Source organism: Saccostrea cucullata, unplaced genomic scaffold (assembly GCF_032062105.1).
Source record: "Saccostrea cucullata isolate Sc308-1 unplaced genomic scaffold, CSIRO_AGI_Scuc_v1 ctg459, whole genome shotgun sequence".
Lineage (NCBI taxonomy): Eukaryota > Metazoa > Mollusca > Bivalvia > Ostreida > Ostreidae > Saccostrea > Saccostrea cuccullata.
Genome location: NW_026928692.1, coordinates 285,260 through 302,161, shown reverse-complemented (window position 1 = coordinate 302,161; position 16,902 = coordinate 285,260). Strand labels below are relative to the sequence as shown.

The 16,902-nt window shown below is 33.6% G+C and overlaps 2 protein-coding genes across 2 annotated transcripts in view; one reads left to right on the top strand and one right to left on the bottom strand.

Annotated features, from left to right (window-relative positions):
• The window catches only part of LOC134278478 (DENN domain-containing protein 3-like), a 28,411-nt gene extending 16,434 nt beyond the window's left edge, over window positions 1-11,977 (top strand). The window contains 6 exon segments of the mRNA XM_062760796.1: window positions 5,541-5,686; window positions 7,697-7,769; window positions 7,771-7,837; window positions 8,255-8,400; window positions 8,484-8,609; window positions 10,289-11,977. Of these exon segments, the coding sequence (XP_062616780.1) occupies window positions 5,541-5,686; window positions 7,697-7,769; window positions 7,771-7,837; window positions 8,255-8,400; window positions 8,484-8,609; window positions 10,289-10,504 (774 nt within the window). The 3' untranslated portion in view covers window positions 10,505-11,977.
• Window positions 11,978-12,543: 566 nt separating this feature from the next.
• LOC134278470 (uncharacterized) lies at window positions 12,544-16,143 on the bottom strand. Its single transcript, XM_062760787.1, has 3 exons — window positions 14,977-16,143; window positions 13,458-14,604; window positions 12,544-12,641 (listed from the first exon to the last, which is right to left on the bottom strand). Exons 1-3 carry the CDS (start codon window positions 16,141-16,143, stop codon window positions 12,544-12,546), a joined length of 2,412 nt encoding a protein of 803 aa, XP_062616771.1.
• Window positions 16,144-16,902: the final 759 nt, after the last annotated feature.

Here is a 16,902-nt window from a genome sequence, read left to right as displayed (position 1 = left end):
TAGCATAATTTGAAAAATTTGTGCTGAATAATGTAGAACTGATTCACAAAAGCATCTTCGTTCACATTAAATCAATATTACTAAATTCTCATCCCTGCCCCACCCAAAATAACTAAAGCCTGTTTTATTGTCATCTCCCTCGGGAGATGACACATTAAGATTGTATGCCGGAAGTGAAGTCCTAGTGTAAGCCTCCATTAACCTTTCGAGAATCCTCGATGTTTTACAATATCTCAAGTGAGAATCTACACAAGGAGTTCCAAGAAGCCTTTAAACTTGTTTTATTTTAGAAGAACTAGCTTAGAAGTGTGTGATCTACTTTCGGTTTAGGCCTATTTGAAAGGCAAGGATAATTTAGAAAAGAAGTACGATGCTTATAAATACCTATATTTCGGTGTGTCGTATATATATTGATCCTCAATACTATGCCTTATTAAACTGGTAAGCCACACAAGGAGAATTGACAATGACGTGATTTCTATTCCCCATTTTCAAAAGGTGAGTTATTTCCCCTGAAGGGAACTCTTTTTACTGTGTTTAATACGCATGCGCTATAAATAAAGTCACTTCCGCGGACGCATTCGGCAAACCTCGGCTGATTCCGTGAACTACATCAAACAAGATGAGGTACGAATCGGCCGAGGTGTGCCGAGTGCCGCGGACGTTCTTGATGAAAACCAATCTCCCATGCAGAGTTGTCGTTCGTTTCTCTCTCAGACACCTCTGCAATGGGAATGTATGAGCCGATGGTAGAGAGTGGATGAAAACATGTTCATGGTGTAATGCCTCTGTCATATGGAAAAATGTTATTGTGTTTGTGAATAAAAAGAAATCTTAACTGATTCGTATTTTTTTTTAAATTGCCCACTCATAGTCTCTTTCTGGATTTGTATTAATCTGTGTAGTACTATAATAAGGTGCTGTGTGACCACCCCCCCCCCCCCCTTACAAAAAAAAAAACGAAACAAATTACTAATAAAATGCTGACACATATTCGAATAGGCCTATTTAAAAAAAGCTAATAAGCTAATTTTCGGTAGTGGATGTTCTGCAGACGGATCATCATTATTAACAAAATGTGCGGAACAAATTTTAGTTATGGAAAGTTTTTACGAAATAATCTAGCCTGCTGCAGCCCTATTTTTTTTGTATCTCTAGGAATTTTTTGGAGACTGATGACATGTCCATCTACAGTTTTACCTCTGAAATTGCCGCATATACAGCAGTAGTTCGTTTTCCGCGACCCATACCAAGAAACTGCGTTTTTGCTCGATTGTATGTCATAACATAGAACTTTTACTTACAAGAACACATTTGGTGACAATTAAAGGCCTATTTCATTTGAATTAACAGTGTTTCTAGAATTTTTAATTTGTAAAATAATAGATTCACTATATAGTATTAAAACTTTGAATGGAATTCTAAATGAATAATTTAATCTCATGTGCTCATGTAACGAAGAAAGACTAATTAAAATAGCATCGACCTGAATTCGTGTTACATATGTCGTATAAAGTCTGAGCTGCAGTTAATCAAAGTTTTAGTGTAGGATCTACGCATATGTACATGTATATTTCCGAGTAAAATACACATCTTGTTTAAGATCAGAGAATTGAGAGCAGAAACACGAAATTGATACAATAATTTCCTAGCGTATTTCTCGTTTATTAACGGAAAACATTCTTTTCTCAAGTGTTATTTATTTTTTTAAAATCCTTTCAGTGTAAGTACATGTATTTATTTTTATAAGTTATTCTTTTTTGCAAAGAGTGTAAAAAACAATATCAGAGAGAAAGAGAAAGAGAGAGAGAGAGAGAGACTCATGTAACCCCGTGTAACTGACATACATGTACATCTGTGAAAAAATATATGTACCGTAATTTTATTGAAATCACAACTAATAATTCTAATAATTTTCAATTTTCACAAGTATGGTTCATATTCAACTGTTCAACCCATTTACATAATTATTCGTTCTCTGTACCTGTACGCACGGGGGGGGGGGGGGTTAAGGGGCTTAGCCCCACCCCCACTTTTTTTCCCCAATTTTACTTTTTCTTTTGAAAATGTTAATTGATAGACAGGTTGCCAACCCCCCCCCCCCCCCACACACACACACACATAGTTAATACTACGGTAAAGTTATATAAGGCAAATGTAGTATTGTATGCCAAGGAACTGGTACTGAAATAAGTAGCTTTTTCAACTTTGGGCAAGGTTTTTCTTTGCTTGCCAACTTTTCAAGGTAAGAAAAAATGTTTCTTTGCCTACCCCCTCCCCTTTTTAAAGACGATGCTACGTGCCTGGCTAATTCGTATAGCTTTCTAGAAAGGGGGGGGGGCTAACAGACCCTTTATAAAATAATTTATTATCTAAAAAAAAATACAAACCGTTTCCTTCTTTTAAAATTTTTAAATACAGCGCGTAAGTTTATCACTATTTTGTTAGATTATGGTATTGCGTAGTCCGCGGAAGTTAGGCTAGTGTAGAAGAGTTCCGATTTTGAGGGGAGATAACTCACTTTTGAAAATGGGGAATACAATGTATATAGATTTGTTGACGCGAAGGGAAAACTGGTTCTCGCACAAAAAAAACAAGCTTACAGGTGTGCATTATAGACCAAATCCAAGTAAAATTAACCTAACAGCAGGGAGTGCGATGCTTAAATTTATACGCATACTTCATGTGCTTTACAGTCGAAATAAATACAAATAAATATGCAAAGTATTTCATTCAAAGATTAAATTATAATTAGATTCTGCAAAAAATGAATGAAGAGTGGTCAACGTTATGCCTAATTTTATGTTATTTTTTTAGTCTGTAATTGAATTTATTAAATTAATTCCTGCCAAACTTTAATGATAAGCTGCTTTTAAATGAATGATTATTATTGTCAGACACTTCATCCCTCTCTTAGAAATCCTTGAATATTGTTTTTTATATCGGTAAAATGAATCAAAAGCAGTCTGTGATTAACGTACAATAAGAAGGAAAAATCACTTTTATAGGCATTAATAAATATATAGGTAGTATCAATAGTTAAATCACTGCGTGGTACCCTGCCCCTCATTTTTCCTAAAATGTAAGTGAACAAAACGTAGGTAAACTAAGGTGGCTTCTTTCGAAAGGTTTAAATACTTGAGCTACGCATAGGCACTTCCGTCCCGGTTGGTGCACATCAACAAAATTTACCCTAGATACGGGTGATTTCATCGAAATATTCACAAATCGGGGGAATATAAAAATTAAATGGAAATATGAAAAGGAAGACGAATGTATAAAAAATTTATTAATGTATGCATATCCCATGTTTATTGTGATTTAGATAATTAATCGAGCGAAGTTTAAGCGAGGTGAGGCGGATGACTAGAAAAAGAGTTGCAAGCCTTCTCTCTATATATGTATCAGTGGAAAACGGCATTTTTAAAAACAGCTTGTAGAGACAAAAGAGTTGCATTTTTGATAACATATAGTGCATATTAGAATTAAAAAAATAGGAAAAAGGTGTCTCGAACCCAGATTTAAAAAGAAAAAAAAGGGGGGGGTCCATATCCCAAGTGCCTATGGAGCTACGTGGGTAGAAATAATCTTTGGACAGCTCTTGCTTATGTTTAAATACCTGTCAGCTTAGTTTTCTGTTTGCTGAATAAGTCATTTGGGAACTTCAGGTATAATAATCCATATATTCATTGCATTAAAATATTTCCCTTTCCCTTTTATTTTCTTTGACATTATTGATACCAAAGAGATGACATTTCAGGCTTTCTAGAACGCCAAACTTGTTTTTACATTATGTTTATCTGTTATAAATGTATTGATCTTGAAATGAAAATTCAAAATATTATGTAAGAAAAAACGTTTGGAAAAACGTCCAAATATAGACGCCATAGAATTATGTATATAAAATGGGCTCACTTGTAATTGCATGTCTAGTAAATTCAGTAAGTACCATTTGAAAAATTGTATAAAAGAATATGATAGAGTACATACCCGGTACATATTTTGTCATATACTTCAATTTATTACATTTTTACCCGTGAAATACTGTAATTTATTCATTGAATAAAAATGATATCCTGTCACAGTGTGAAAGGATATCAAAATGATATCCTGTCACAGTGTGACGAATATCAGAAGTGCGGGAAAACTCTCGATTTCCCTTCCCATAACGAAGATTGCTCTTAAAAAATCTTCCTTAACCTAATATAAGATAGATGGAAATAAATAAACCATTCTGACAGCAAATAAAACTGTCAAAATTACCAAAAATATGTTGCTAAATCCATGTTTACAGTGTTTTTACCTCACTTAGATATGACGTCTCAACCGCTCAACTATGACGTCACGAGTCTATGACTGTATTACAAAAAGACAGAGGCAAAGGAAAAATCAAAGAATATTTTTTAAAAATGTAATAAACAGAAAATTCAATGTTTTGTAGTTGAATATGGAATTTATTTCACTCGTGAGACAGAATTTTTTTATATTTTCACTCGTGCTTCGCACTCGTGAAAATATCAAAAAATCCTGTCCCACTTGTGAAATAAATTCCATATTCAACTACAAAACATTGAATATCCTCTATACAATTTTAATTTTTTTATGAAAATATAGAGTTTTATTTTTTAATCTGATAATGAAGAATTGCAGGTTCATGGTGACTCATTTGAACATTGTGGCCCATGGGCCTCATGTTTTGATTAAAGTAGTCTAAAACTACTTTTAATTTAAAAAAAAAAGGGGGGGTTCTATTTCATCACACCAGTAGTAACCCAAGTGACTGTGGAGGTCAGTGGCCATTTTCTCTTCCAGATTTTTTTTATCAGCTTGAGTGTGGTCTTGTTGACATTTTAGGGCCAATGGAACTGCTTATGTGAATTGCATGTTGGCATGAGTTTTCAAGCAAATACTGGACATCACATGATTGCAATGATATTTTGTATCAATCTTTAGATAGCATGTCTGAAACAGCTTTTGCTTGCCTTTTCACATATGACTTATGAATGGGCATTAGAAATAGTGCAACAAATTAACATTTTTATAGTTATGAATTTAGAATTTTGTAATCGATATAAATTGTATAATTTGCATGCATATGTTTGAAACTCACCTTTACAAAGAGAGCTGTTGTGACCTTTGTCGATTCTCTCTTTTTGTACTAGTACATGTATATATTGTATGTATGTGGTCTGTAAACCTTTTTATTATGATTGCGGCATTACTTCTTTTTGGAAACCTCTTGATTCAACCATTTACAAATGTATATCCGATTTAATTATGTGCTTCTATAGGTCAATCAAGGGTTAAAATTTTGTATATCTAATGAAGAATATCTTTTAATTTAGCTAACTTAATCAAATTTAGATTTTAGTGGAGAAAAAGCTTTCTAAATTATCTATTTTGTTTAATGATATTTTAGGTATTTAGATTAAATGTGTGTTCAAGTGCTGACTTCTCAACATTTTTATGTGAAACATGTTTATGTTAGGTTTATTTATCTAACTGACGATATGTAATTATAATATTCTTTTGTTTGGTAGACATGTCTAGTAGCGGTGGACAGGAAGCACGTGTGGGCGGGGTCATATGGAATATTTATCATTGACATCGAGACAATCCGCAGTAATAAGACTCTGATGGACCACCAAGAAATCGTCATGGATATCGTCTCCATTGATGACGGAAGGTATTAAAACTTGTTTTGATTTTATATATATACTTAAGGAATGAATTTAATAGCTACCCAATTTTGTAATTTGGTCATATTTATAAAATTCTGCATCATTTTTAAGTTCTAGCATCAAATGGATATTCATGGGTAAATTCCATTTATGTAATATATTTTGTGAACCATTTTAAACCATTGTAAATGATCTGTTTTTCCATTTTGAATTATAACAGTATTGTTAATTTTGGATTCCTATTTTTCCTTCCTGGTTGCACAAAAAGCTGTTTTTTGCAGTTAAATGTGTTATGCTGGTTCTGAAATATGAGGGGTGATCAAAAAGTTCGCAAACTAATTGAATAACTTCCATACAAGAAACAATATTTGGTTTTAATGTTGATTATATTTTAAATTAATCCTCCCCGATTTTAATGCCCATCAACCACCGTTCTGCGCATGCCCGAATCACGTGATATTGGCTCACGTGACCCCCTCCGTAGCGTTCTGTCACAAAAGTTAAAAGATTTTTCTGAGTTTTATATTTCTCTCCATGTGAGTTAATTTTTATGACAAGAACAGTTAATTTGTCAGAAATGGTCATATCTTGGCAACAGAATGGGTGGATAATAACATCCTTTCCAAAAATAAGCATGGCGACCATTAAAACACAAATCTTCTGTCTCAGGAGAGACCTTTATTCAAGGTGGATAGAGAATGGCTGCATCCTTTTTATCATATCTAATATGTTTAAAATCTAAAGTAAATGATATCTTCAGTATTTAATACTTATATTATTGTTCAAATATTCAACTATTTTTCAAAGTGCTAATTTGAGGTCTTTGATAGCAAATTGCTTAATTAAAAATACAAAATTGCTTTCAGTGGGCAAGATGACAGTATATTTTTAACCATCAGCCTTCCTTCACTAAAACGATTAATCCAATCATTAATTGAATTTATAGGAACTCATTTATCTCAATAAACTGTGTACAAATTATTATATGATACTGTAGAGGGATTTTTATTACAATAAATTTTTCGTTTGGAATGAGTTCCTGGCAAGAATTTTTCGTCACAAGTGACCTAAATAGTGACGTCATTTTCACACTGTGACGTCACAAACAAGGACATAAACTTTATTCAGCATATGCTATTTATAGACCTTGTGTATGGCTATGTGTGTACCGAATTTCATTCTAATCTGAATTGTGGTTTTGTAGATATAGAGATAGTTTGGGAACTTTTTGATCACCCCTCGTATCTATTAATTAAATTATTTCTTATGAATTCTATCAACAAAGTGTGACAAATATAGTAAATATATTCTGAAAATCCGGGGGGAAATTTAGCCAATTTTAACGTAAAATTGACACTTTTTTAGTAATATCTGAAAATTTACATATATAATGTTCTTTTCTAAATATTCAAGATAAATTTGTCCTATTTGCTTAGAATCAGAAAAAGTTTAAGACTTTAAAATAATTTTTTGGCTTATTAAATTTTCAATGCCAGAAAAATCACTTTTTATTAGTGCAGAAAGGTCAAATAATTGATTATGCGAAGCAATTTAAAACTTTTTCTTAGTCACAATTTTTAAGTGTCTTTTTTTAAACAAACTTAGAGTTCATTTTGTTTCATGCTTTAATTGGATAAAAATATTGGAGGGAAAACGTCAAAAATATTATTTTTAATTAAGACACAAATTTCAGTGCAAAAAGGTCAAATTAAATGTACTGTAGCACCAAAAGAAGTGCATTGACCTCCATTTTTTGATTTGAATTTTAATTAAGCAATGAATATAGAAACTAAAAATATACTTGGCAAAAAAAGTTTAAGACTTTAAATATCAGGATCGAACGTCGTTAATAGCTACCCAAGTTATACATTTTAACCTGGGTGTGGTTAGTTTACGCTTTATAAACCATTTTAAACCATTGTAAATATCAGCAGTTTTAGCTAGGAAGTTATTGATTTAAGCTAATTGGACATTTCTTAGTGAGGCATAAAATAATCTTTGTTCCCTCTTTGTAGGTATGCCTTTACTGCCAGCATTGATGGGGTGATAATGAAGTGGGACGTACAAAAACTGACTCAGGCCCAGCCGCCCGATACGACTGGAGAATGTACGAGATCTACGCAGCATCAAGTATTACGACGAACACATCTGGTGTGGTAAGATCAAGCCCGCCATTCCGGAAAAATCTTTTGAAAATATTTTAATGGGGCACTATTTAAGATTAAAATAAATTATAAAATTGATTACTGTAGGTTGGTAAATAATTGCGATGGTTTTAATTTTGCTGTGTTCATGATTTATCATTTTTCCGCGAAATTAAACCCATCTTGAATGTTATGATAATTTTTAAAAATCGTTTTAATGTTTATACCAAATTTTAAATTTATTTCTTGCAGCGTGAAATTAAAACCATTGCAATTAGGTTTTCTTCAGATATCGTGAAATTTTAACACTGTGGAATTAAAACGACTTACAGTATGCCGGAAGCATATTATGATAGAGAAATGACTGAGGACCAAATTTAACAAGTAATTAGACTTACAATATTAATGGTTTTTCTCTAATTTTTGCAGGAACCTGGCAGAGAATTCTAAGAGTCAATGGAAGTGGTCAGATTATTCAGGAACTTGAGTTCTCAGTGGAGGATCCAAAGTTTAGACCGGTGGAGATGGACTGTTTTCTGATTGTTAAGGCAGAATACGCTGATGAAAAAGATGAGGTAATAGCCAAGAATATGATGATTTACTGATAAATATACAAGATGCATGACAATGTATTAAATTCAAATTTTGTCATGTGCAGATTTGGGCCGGATGTAGGAGAGGAGGAGAAATTGTAATTTGGGAAGTGGATGGAAAAGAAGAGCCATCACACAGACTCAAGTTGGACTGTAGAGGAATCAGTGATATGGTTATCCAAGATAGAAGGGTAAGGATATAGAAGCCTTTTTCTTCATTTATTTTTTGGGGAAGGGTAAATTAATGTAGGAAATACATGTATAAATGCATATACTGTAAAAGCAGAAATATATTTTTGGGATTAGCGTTTTATTATTAGGTCACCTGAGTAAACTCAGGTGACCTATTGCTATCCGATTTCATCCGTCGTCGTTCGTCGTGTGTTAACATTTGAACATTTTCAACTTATTCTCTGCAACCACTCAACCAATTTCCACCAAATTTTACATAAAGCATCTATGGGTGAAGGGGAACAAAAATTGTGAATTTCATGGGCCCCGCCCCCCTGGGGCCTGAGGGGTGGGGCCAAAACCACTAAAATTATTGCAATCTTTAAAAATCTTCTTCTTTACTCCTGGACATCAAGCAGGCAAACTGTTGGCATGAATATAATGAGCATTGAGTCCTTTACCAAAATTTTGATTATGCTTTGTTTAATGGATTAATATTATACAATGATCTTTCTTTGAAAGGTTTACTTCTAATATGTTTAAATAAACTAACAGTTAGTTATGATGGGGGTATATGATTTAAATTTATCATTAGGGTCAGGAGTTCTGGTGTTAGGGCAGGGCTCTATTGATTATTTAGTGAAAATCATTAATTCTTTGAAAATCTTCTACTCTGCTACTGGGTATTAAATAAACTAACTAAGTACATCGTTATGATGAGCAAGATTGCCTCTTCCAAAATTGTGAATTTTATGGCCCCAGGGTCAGGGGTTCTGGTGTTAGGGCGGGGCTGTATATAGTGAAAATGCATTATTCTTTGAAAATCTTCTTCTCTGCTTCTGGGTATTAAATAAACTAACTAAGTACATCGTTATGATGAGCAAGAGTGCCTCTTCCAAAATTGTGAATTTTATGGCCCCAGGGTTAAGGGTTCTGGTGTTAGATATGGGGCTCTAATATATATATACATTAGTTCTTTGAAAATATTTTCCTTTGCTTATGGGTTTTATGCCAATGATCCAAGTATATATATTTATGATGAAGAAAGGTGCATCTAGCAAATTGGTTTTATATGCCCCCTGGGTGGGGGAGGGGGGGGTCACATAGTCTGAAAATGCTTTGAAATCTGCTCTTTGGTATTAAGCAACTATTTTATGATAAAATTTGCAATTTTTTGAAATATATGGCCCCTGGGTCAGTGTTTCCTTTGGGGTGAGGTGCACAACTGGGTATAAAGTGGAAGTGCATTTTCTCTTTGTTACTATGATCTACCTCTGGGTATTAAGTAAATAGAGTAAGCATGCTAAGTTTATAATTATGATAAGCAATGGTGCCTCTTTCAAAATTGTGAATTTTGAATTTCATGGCCTCTGGTTTAAAACACGAACCAAATTTAATTGTTTGAAAGTTGTTACACAATACTCAGGTGACCTATAAGGCCCGTGGGCCTCTTGTTTTATTGTTAATATTTACTTATGAAATAACAGGTTTAATTCCTAAAAAAGTATTTTCCTAGAACTACACATGTAGTAAATATTTGATTATTTTTAAAACTTCAAAATTAAGTAACTATAAAATCATTTTAGATCTAAAATCAACAAAGTTTTTTCAACATAAAATTTCCACTTTAACAGTAATTCAAGGAATTATGTACATTTGAATTTATTTAATTTCACTTATGACTTGTATATTTTTGCAGATTTGGGCAGGATCCAAAGATGGCAGAATTTTCATAATAAATTGTGACACAAAGAAAGCCTTTCGATCACTGCAGGCGCATGATGATGCAGTTCGCTCCCTTTGTAATGCCGAGAATCGTTATATTCTGAGTGGTTCTGGCAGTAGTGATGGAAAGATTGCAATATGGACTCCTAATGATACACGATCGGAGTCAGGAACTTACCTTGGAATTTAGAAGTCTGTAAATGTAGAATGTATCCCTAGGCTTTTAATCAAGATATGTATTATTTTGGCATGTTGATAGACAGAAAACATGGAAAATACTTTGATAGAGAAAGAATATTAATTTGAATATCATTATCTGGTTACCATGAGATATCTTACTTGTCTTGCTTGAGTTATACATAAAACAGAGAACTATAAAATGTCCCTCAGCTATGCCATGGATTAGATGACATCATTAACATTCCCACCTCTTTTCTTTTAAGGAATGTTTTTTTGGAATTTCCCAATCTTGAAAAGACCCAGGCCTTTGATATCAAGACCTAAAAAAAACTGAATTTCTTTGTGTTCATCATCATAATACATTGAATTTTTATGGTCCATTTTAAGTCATTTTATAAACTCTTCTGCATTAATGCAGGGAACAATTCATATCAAAAATACAATCATTGAAGTATATGGTTATGTATCAGAAGTCATTGGCTTTACTGTGTTGTATTTTATCACTTGTTATCTCACCACACAAGGGAACTCAATGAATTGTTATTGTTTGTTACTTCACACACTGTATCATTCGAGTCTGACCATCGTTGATTATCATGGAAAGCTTTAAATGGAAAACCATTAATTAATTAAAGTGCTTATAGGCATCAAGGCCACTTGATTGAATTGACCCATAATAAACAATTGATACGATTATTGATAAAATTAATAAATAATTTCTGTTATTCAAATTGTTAATTCTTTGAAATTGTTGGCTTAAGTTTTGTTTAAGGGTAATCTTAGTTTACTTATTGTTCATTTGTTTCTTTGCCAAACTTTCAAGATTGCACTTGTATAATAAATATCTGGTGGAATTTCAAATTGTATTTCAGTGTTCAGTACTTAAATGCCCATCTTAATAAGATTTCTGTTAGAATCAATGTTTATATTTTTTATTTTATATATCACATTTTATCAGTTAGATATGTTTACTGAATAGTATCATGTGAAAAATGGTTTTATAAGCAACTTTTATTCATTTTTTTTAAATTCTGCATATCTAAGGAAGAGAAACCAAAGAAATCTGTAATTCAGCTTCATTTTATTGGCAGACATCGAAAGAAACCCTTCCTGATTTCAATTGAGATTTCAAAATTTTGTCCGAAGGGTTCGTATTTTTTCATCTGTTTTTTACTGAATTTTATTAGATTTTTAAAACACACTGCAGTATGTTGTGCAGTGTCAAGAGCTATGCAAGAACAGCAGTATTTTGAATGAAGCCAAACTCAGGAGAATTGAATTAACCTTGAATAAATGTTTTTTTAATTCTTTTTGTATATATTTACTGTTTTTAAAGAAAAAGTTATTCTTTAAAATGTTAACAATTTTATTCCAACTTAGAATTAATTACTGTTAGTTTACTGTAAATCACTTAATTTTCGCGACACCTTATTTTCGAGAGATAGTCATCGACTCTTTATTAGCGAAACAAAATTTTCACGAATTGTGGTCATTGCTATATTTTCTATTATATGCGATTTCTACCGTTTAATTATGCGAAAATAAAGTTCTCGCGAATAAAAAGTGATTTACAGTATATTGGTGAATAATTGATACTATATTTAAGATTTCTTTTATCTTGAAATTGAGAAAAGAATTGAAATCATTTGATTCAAGATACAAATTAGACATAATAAATACTCATAAAAATATATACAAACTGTATAACAATTCAGATAGCAGTTACTTATCATTGTATAAACACAGGTTTGTCTAATGACCGCAAATTTATTGTCATGTCATAAACAAATGAGAAATGCAATTTAAAGTAAGAATAAAACCAAAAAAAAAATCTTGATCCGTGCATACCAATCTGTGATAATTATTGTTTATTGGTAAATTATTGATTAAATTATGTAAAATATTGTTTTGTTTTTACTAAGGCCTAACAAATCCAGTTTTAGGGCCTTATATGAATGGTATTGACAGCAGTTAATACATCAGTTATCATGCTTAAAAGTCTATTGAACTTGCATGTAACGGACCTCTTATAAAACATCAAAGGTGGGATCAGGTGCCATGGAGGACCAGGCATTCCCACTGACCAGTCACACCTTCCGTTTGCTTGTCATGCATGATCATGTAAATGGAAAAATCCACAGACAATGCTGTATAAAATGAGGCTTTTATGAAAAATGTCAATCAGTGCTTGACTATTTGCTGAGTGTTGACAATAGAATTTGCGAAATATTGATTTTAAACAAGAATGTGGATATCCTTGTTCTTATTTGTCAGTAGCTCTCTTCGATTCAGAAACAGTACGTCTTGCCTTTCGAATCAAACAGAGACATAAAGTCGATTTGCAGGTGATGATGGAATATTCGTAGATTCCTGTATAAATGAATGCTAAAACAGTAAGGCGGGAATATATAGTTTTTTTTGCTTTGTTCATTTGAAGATTTTGCTAAAGTTCTCTTCCCAACATGCAAATGTACGATGTGAAGTGTAATGGTGTTTCGTAGATTACGTCCTCTGAGACGTCGAAGTGGACGTTTGATGGGTGTTACGACTTGAATCTTTAGACGGACGTGTTAGTTGGTACATAGAAGAGGAGTTGGATCTATTGCCTGAACCCTTGACAGCAGATGAGTAAAGTTTTAACACACGTGAATTACAGGAGAAAGAAATCATTAGAAACAAGCCTTGACATCCAGTAAATACTATAAATAGATAGGAGAACACCTTCACGCGGAACCATTCGAAAAGGAATCCAAACGCCCAAGAGACCCCAGTTATGCTCGTCAGTTTGATAAAGATAAGGAAGTCGTCCCGATCACGATTTTTCCTTCCTTGGAGGTTAGGTCGTCTGTGGAAGAAAACGACGACGACTACAAACATAATAAAGTTTGACAATAAGACAACGCCAAGAGGTAACGCAAAAACGTATCCAACCATATCCGAACTAGAAATCCAACAAATATTACCGCCATATCCTAGTCCAGCTTTCCTGAAATGACTCGTAACCACATTGATAATCACAAAGAAGAAGGAGCTAAGATAAACATAAGCTGTGTAGCTTAGGAATCTGGACTTGGTGTTAAGCTCTTGTGCAAAGGTTCGAGTAAAGACAGATACCATGTGGAAACAAGACACATTCATCCAGTAAATGACCGACAGCCAGAAGAAATGAATCAAGATGCCCAGGCTTTTACAAACGATGGGGTAGTCAGTTTGGAACAAACCAAACTGGTACAGGAGGTGGGCAACTAAAAGGCTGAGAGAGAGCGCAAGAATCAACTTTCCCGGAAAAGTTCTCAAAGAACTAAACAATGTGAACGTCACTATAACATAGAGCAGACTCACGACAGAGATACATGTACTGGCAAGTGAAAGGACCCCCTCGACATCGTCACGGTCTGAAAGTGTGGACGCCGTCTTTAATGATAAATCATTCATCCTTTTCACGAATTTCTCAATACAGACTGAGTAGGTACCGTTTGTATCCCTGAATTCCATCTGTTCAAAGCAGACATTCAACTCCAAAACACAGAGCTCATAAGTGTTCTTCTTTAAAATGGTGGTGTAGTTTTCGAGTGTTATGAAAGGACAAATTAATAATCTTGAAACTCTGTTTGATAATGTATCACGGAAATCACTGGGAGGGATTAAATCATCAATACTAGTGTTTTTTTCTCGAAGGCGCTGTCCGTCGTAAGGGAAGAAGTAGGTGCTTAAGTTGGAGAAATCACTGTAAGCCTGTCCCGTAAGAATTTCAGCTTTTGTTATTTCTCTAAAAACTTTCTTCAGATACTCAGCAGTTCCAAGAACATGGTGTATTTGTTGAGATGAATCATTTCCCCTGAATAACATGTGAAATATCGTGTGTGTAGAGATTGTGGAATTCTTAAAATCGACTTCGAAAAGTCTTTGGTACATCAAGTGAAAAGAGGATCCACTACTTAGATAATCTGTTATAAACGGTTGTACCAAGTCTGTTCGGAATGAGGCTTTGCTTGTTACAAGCAAAAATAATTCATATACGGTAATTCTATCTTCAAACACTTTGGAGCATGTTCTTGTTCTGCCGTCAAACGAGAAAGGAATGGAACATCTGGGACGAACGCACACATTCTACAAAAGAGAGGTTTGAGAAAGTAAGATACAGCCTGCCATAGGAATAACTTCAATAAGGTAAGTTTGTTTTGTGATGTGTTTGATGCGCTGAGACCGTGATGATACGATTGCAAAAGTCACATGTAAATGCACAAAATTTCTGCTCTTACAATGACAAGAGGCATATAAACTACAATCGAAACAATGCTTTTGCTAATATCGCTACATTTGTCTTTTATTTTTCTACTGAAACATCCATGAACAGGGGTAAAAGGAATACTTCAGAGGTCAAACTGAATACCAAATAATATTCGTTTAGTTTTTAACAAAACATCACAACAAAACACAAATAAAAGTGACAAAGATGCTAAGAAATACAATTCATATTACCCTTAAAACATCTTTTATTTCGTTTTGTTGACATTGATTGTTGTCCAGGCTTTCAATGTCTTCATTCTGAACATCTGAAGAGAATTGTAACATGGCGGTGAAGGCTCCCATTGTAAACCCTGTTTCTGGTTGAAGATCTCTATGGGAACACTTCATAAATGGAGTATCTTCATTGTTACACATGTAACAGTGGACATTTCTGTACATAGTACGATAGATATGTGTATAGGATGTGCACGCACGCTCAACAGTGGGGTCATAGTGACGCCATTTCCCTGTTACATTACATTCTCTGATAAACCCAATATCACATCTAAGATCAGTAACGAAACGCATTGCTTGTGGTGGCAAATAAAACAAAAGGTTACATCGTCTTTCTTCTTCAAGAGATTGTAAAAGATTCGAAACAGAGCTAGCGTACACTCCCGTGGCGTTGGGACAAGCGACTTGTCCTCGAAATGGTATGATATTAGAAATAGATACGTCATTACAGAGCGCACAGAAGCGGTTCCGATAGGCATTACCACTAGCAAATACCGGCAAAAACTTGTCAATTGATTTCAGTCCCACATTAGGTCTCTCACACAAATCTTTCATGTCCTTTCCAGCAAAATTGTGTTTACACATGGTCACCATTTTAATTTGAATTGTATTGTTGACCAAGGACCTTCCATACGGAAGATATTGTGGTATTATACAGTCTATGGAAGATTTTGGTGTTTCGATGTCCGCGCAGCAAGTACCCGTCTTGTAGCAGTCTTCAGTGCAGCTGCACTCCTTACAACAGGGACGGTATGGTAACATCTGCGAAAAATTCAAACGTGGGCGTGTCAGACATGGACTTGACATTGGACAAAACAGATAATCCTCCTGAAGAATGTTGTAGAGATCACTGGTTAGGTTAAGTTTATCCAGGGTCTGACGGACCTCAATACGGTCCTTATTTTGGGGGTATTTTTCTTCTAATCCATCTTCCGATGACCTGATTTTTCTCAACGGTGATTCTTTTTTCACATCTCGAATCTGAACAGCTCTAAGCTCTCTTTTATCACTGGGCAGTTCCGTTCTATTTGTTTTCTTTATCTTCCAACTAGAATTTTTGCCTATTTTAGCAAAAGTAACGCCAAAAACAGCAGTAATGAATACTATGTTGAAGTAGATTTCCATATTGTATATCCAGAACAATGAAGTTCGTCAGAATTGTTTGTGTGATCAAAGGTTCTGATTTATATCAAAGGCTCTGATTTATATAACTGAAAGTTATTAATTATTTAACATTGATGGCCGTTCTGTGCTAACAACTGCTGAAATGTCTCCACCGTTCTGACATAACGGTTTAATGTTATCCTAACTGTTTACTCTCAGAGAGTTAATGGTACCCGATCGCGATGACGAAATGGCACTCTTATGGGAAATAAATTCTTTAGTACTTTTCATGAGAGAAAGCATTAAATAAACCATATTTAAAGAAAAAAAACTCTACCCTTTCTACAATATTACAATTAAACTGGGAGAGATCAGTTTTGAGATTTCAATAGATGTTCTCAGCACTATTCCAATCTAAAATTATCGTGTTATTTTATGATAGCAAACTTAGTTGTGTATGTTCAAAAATAACTATTTCACACCTACTCATCATAAGCCTTCTTTCTGACGATTCTTAATTCCGTAAGTATCTTTTTTTTTTAATTTATATTAAATCAGAAATTATTTTTTATCACTGGATTATATGATGAACCAGTCATTTCTGTAAATTCTTTATTTTGTATATTTATTATTATATAATATTATTTTTTTTTAGTCTCCTCAAATATATACGCCTCGTACTTTTGTCTTTTGGTAATTGATAAGTGAAAAATATGGAGATAACGAGCGGTGTTCAAGTTCAAAAGTCCATTAAACAAATGAGCAGAGGAATCGCAGACC

Bases quoted from the DNA above. Each gene is read 5' to 3' on its own strand.
- LOC134278470 (XM_062760787.1), bottom strand. From the start codon at position 16,143: ATGGAAATCTACTTCAACATAGTATTCATTACTGCTGTTTTTGGCGTT. The intron at 14,605-14,976 runs GTAATATGAATT...TCTCTTTTGTAG, and splicing joins AAATAAAAGATGTTTTAAGG to AATGTGTGCGTTCGTCCCAG. The intron at 12,642-13,457 runs GTAATATTTGTT...CATTTTATACAG, and splicing joins AGCTGGACTAGGATATGGCG to CATTGTCTGTGGATTTTTCC.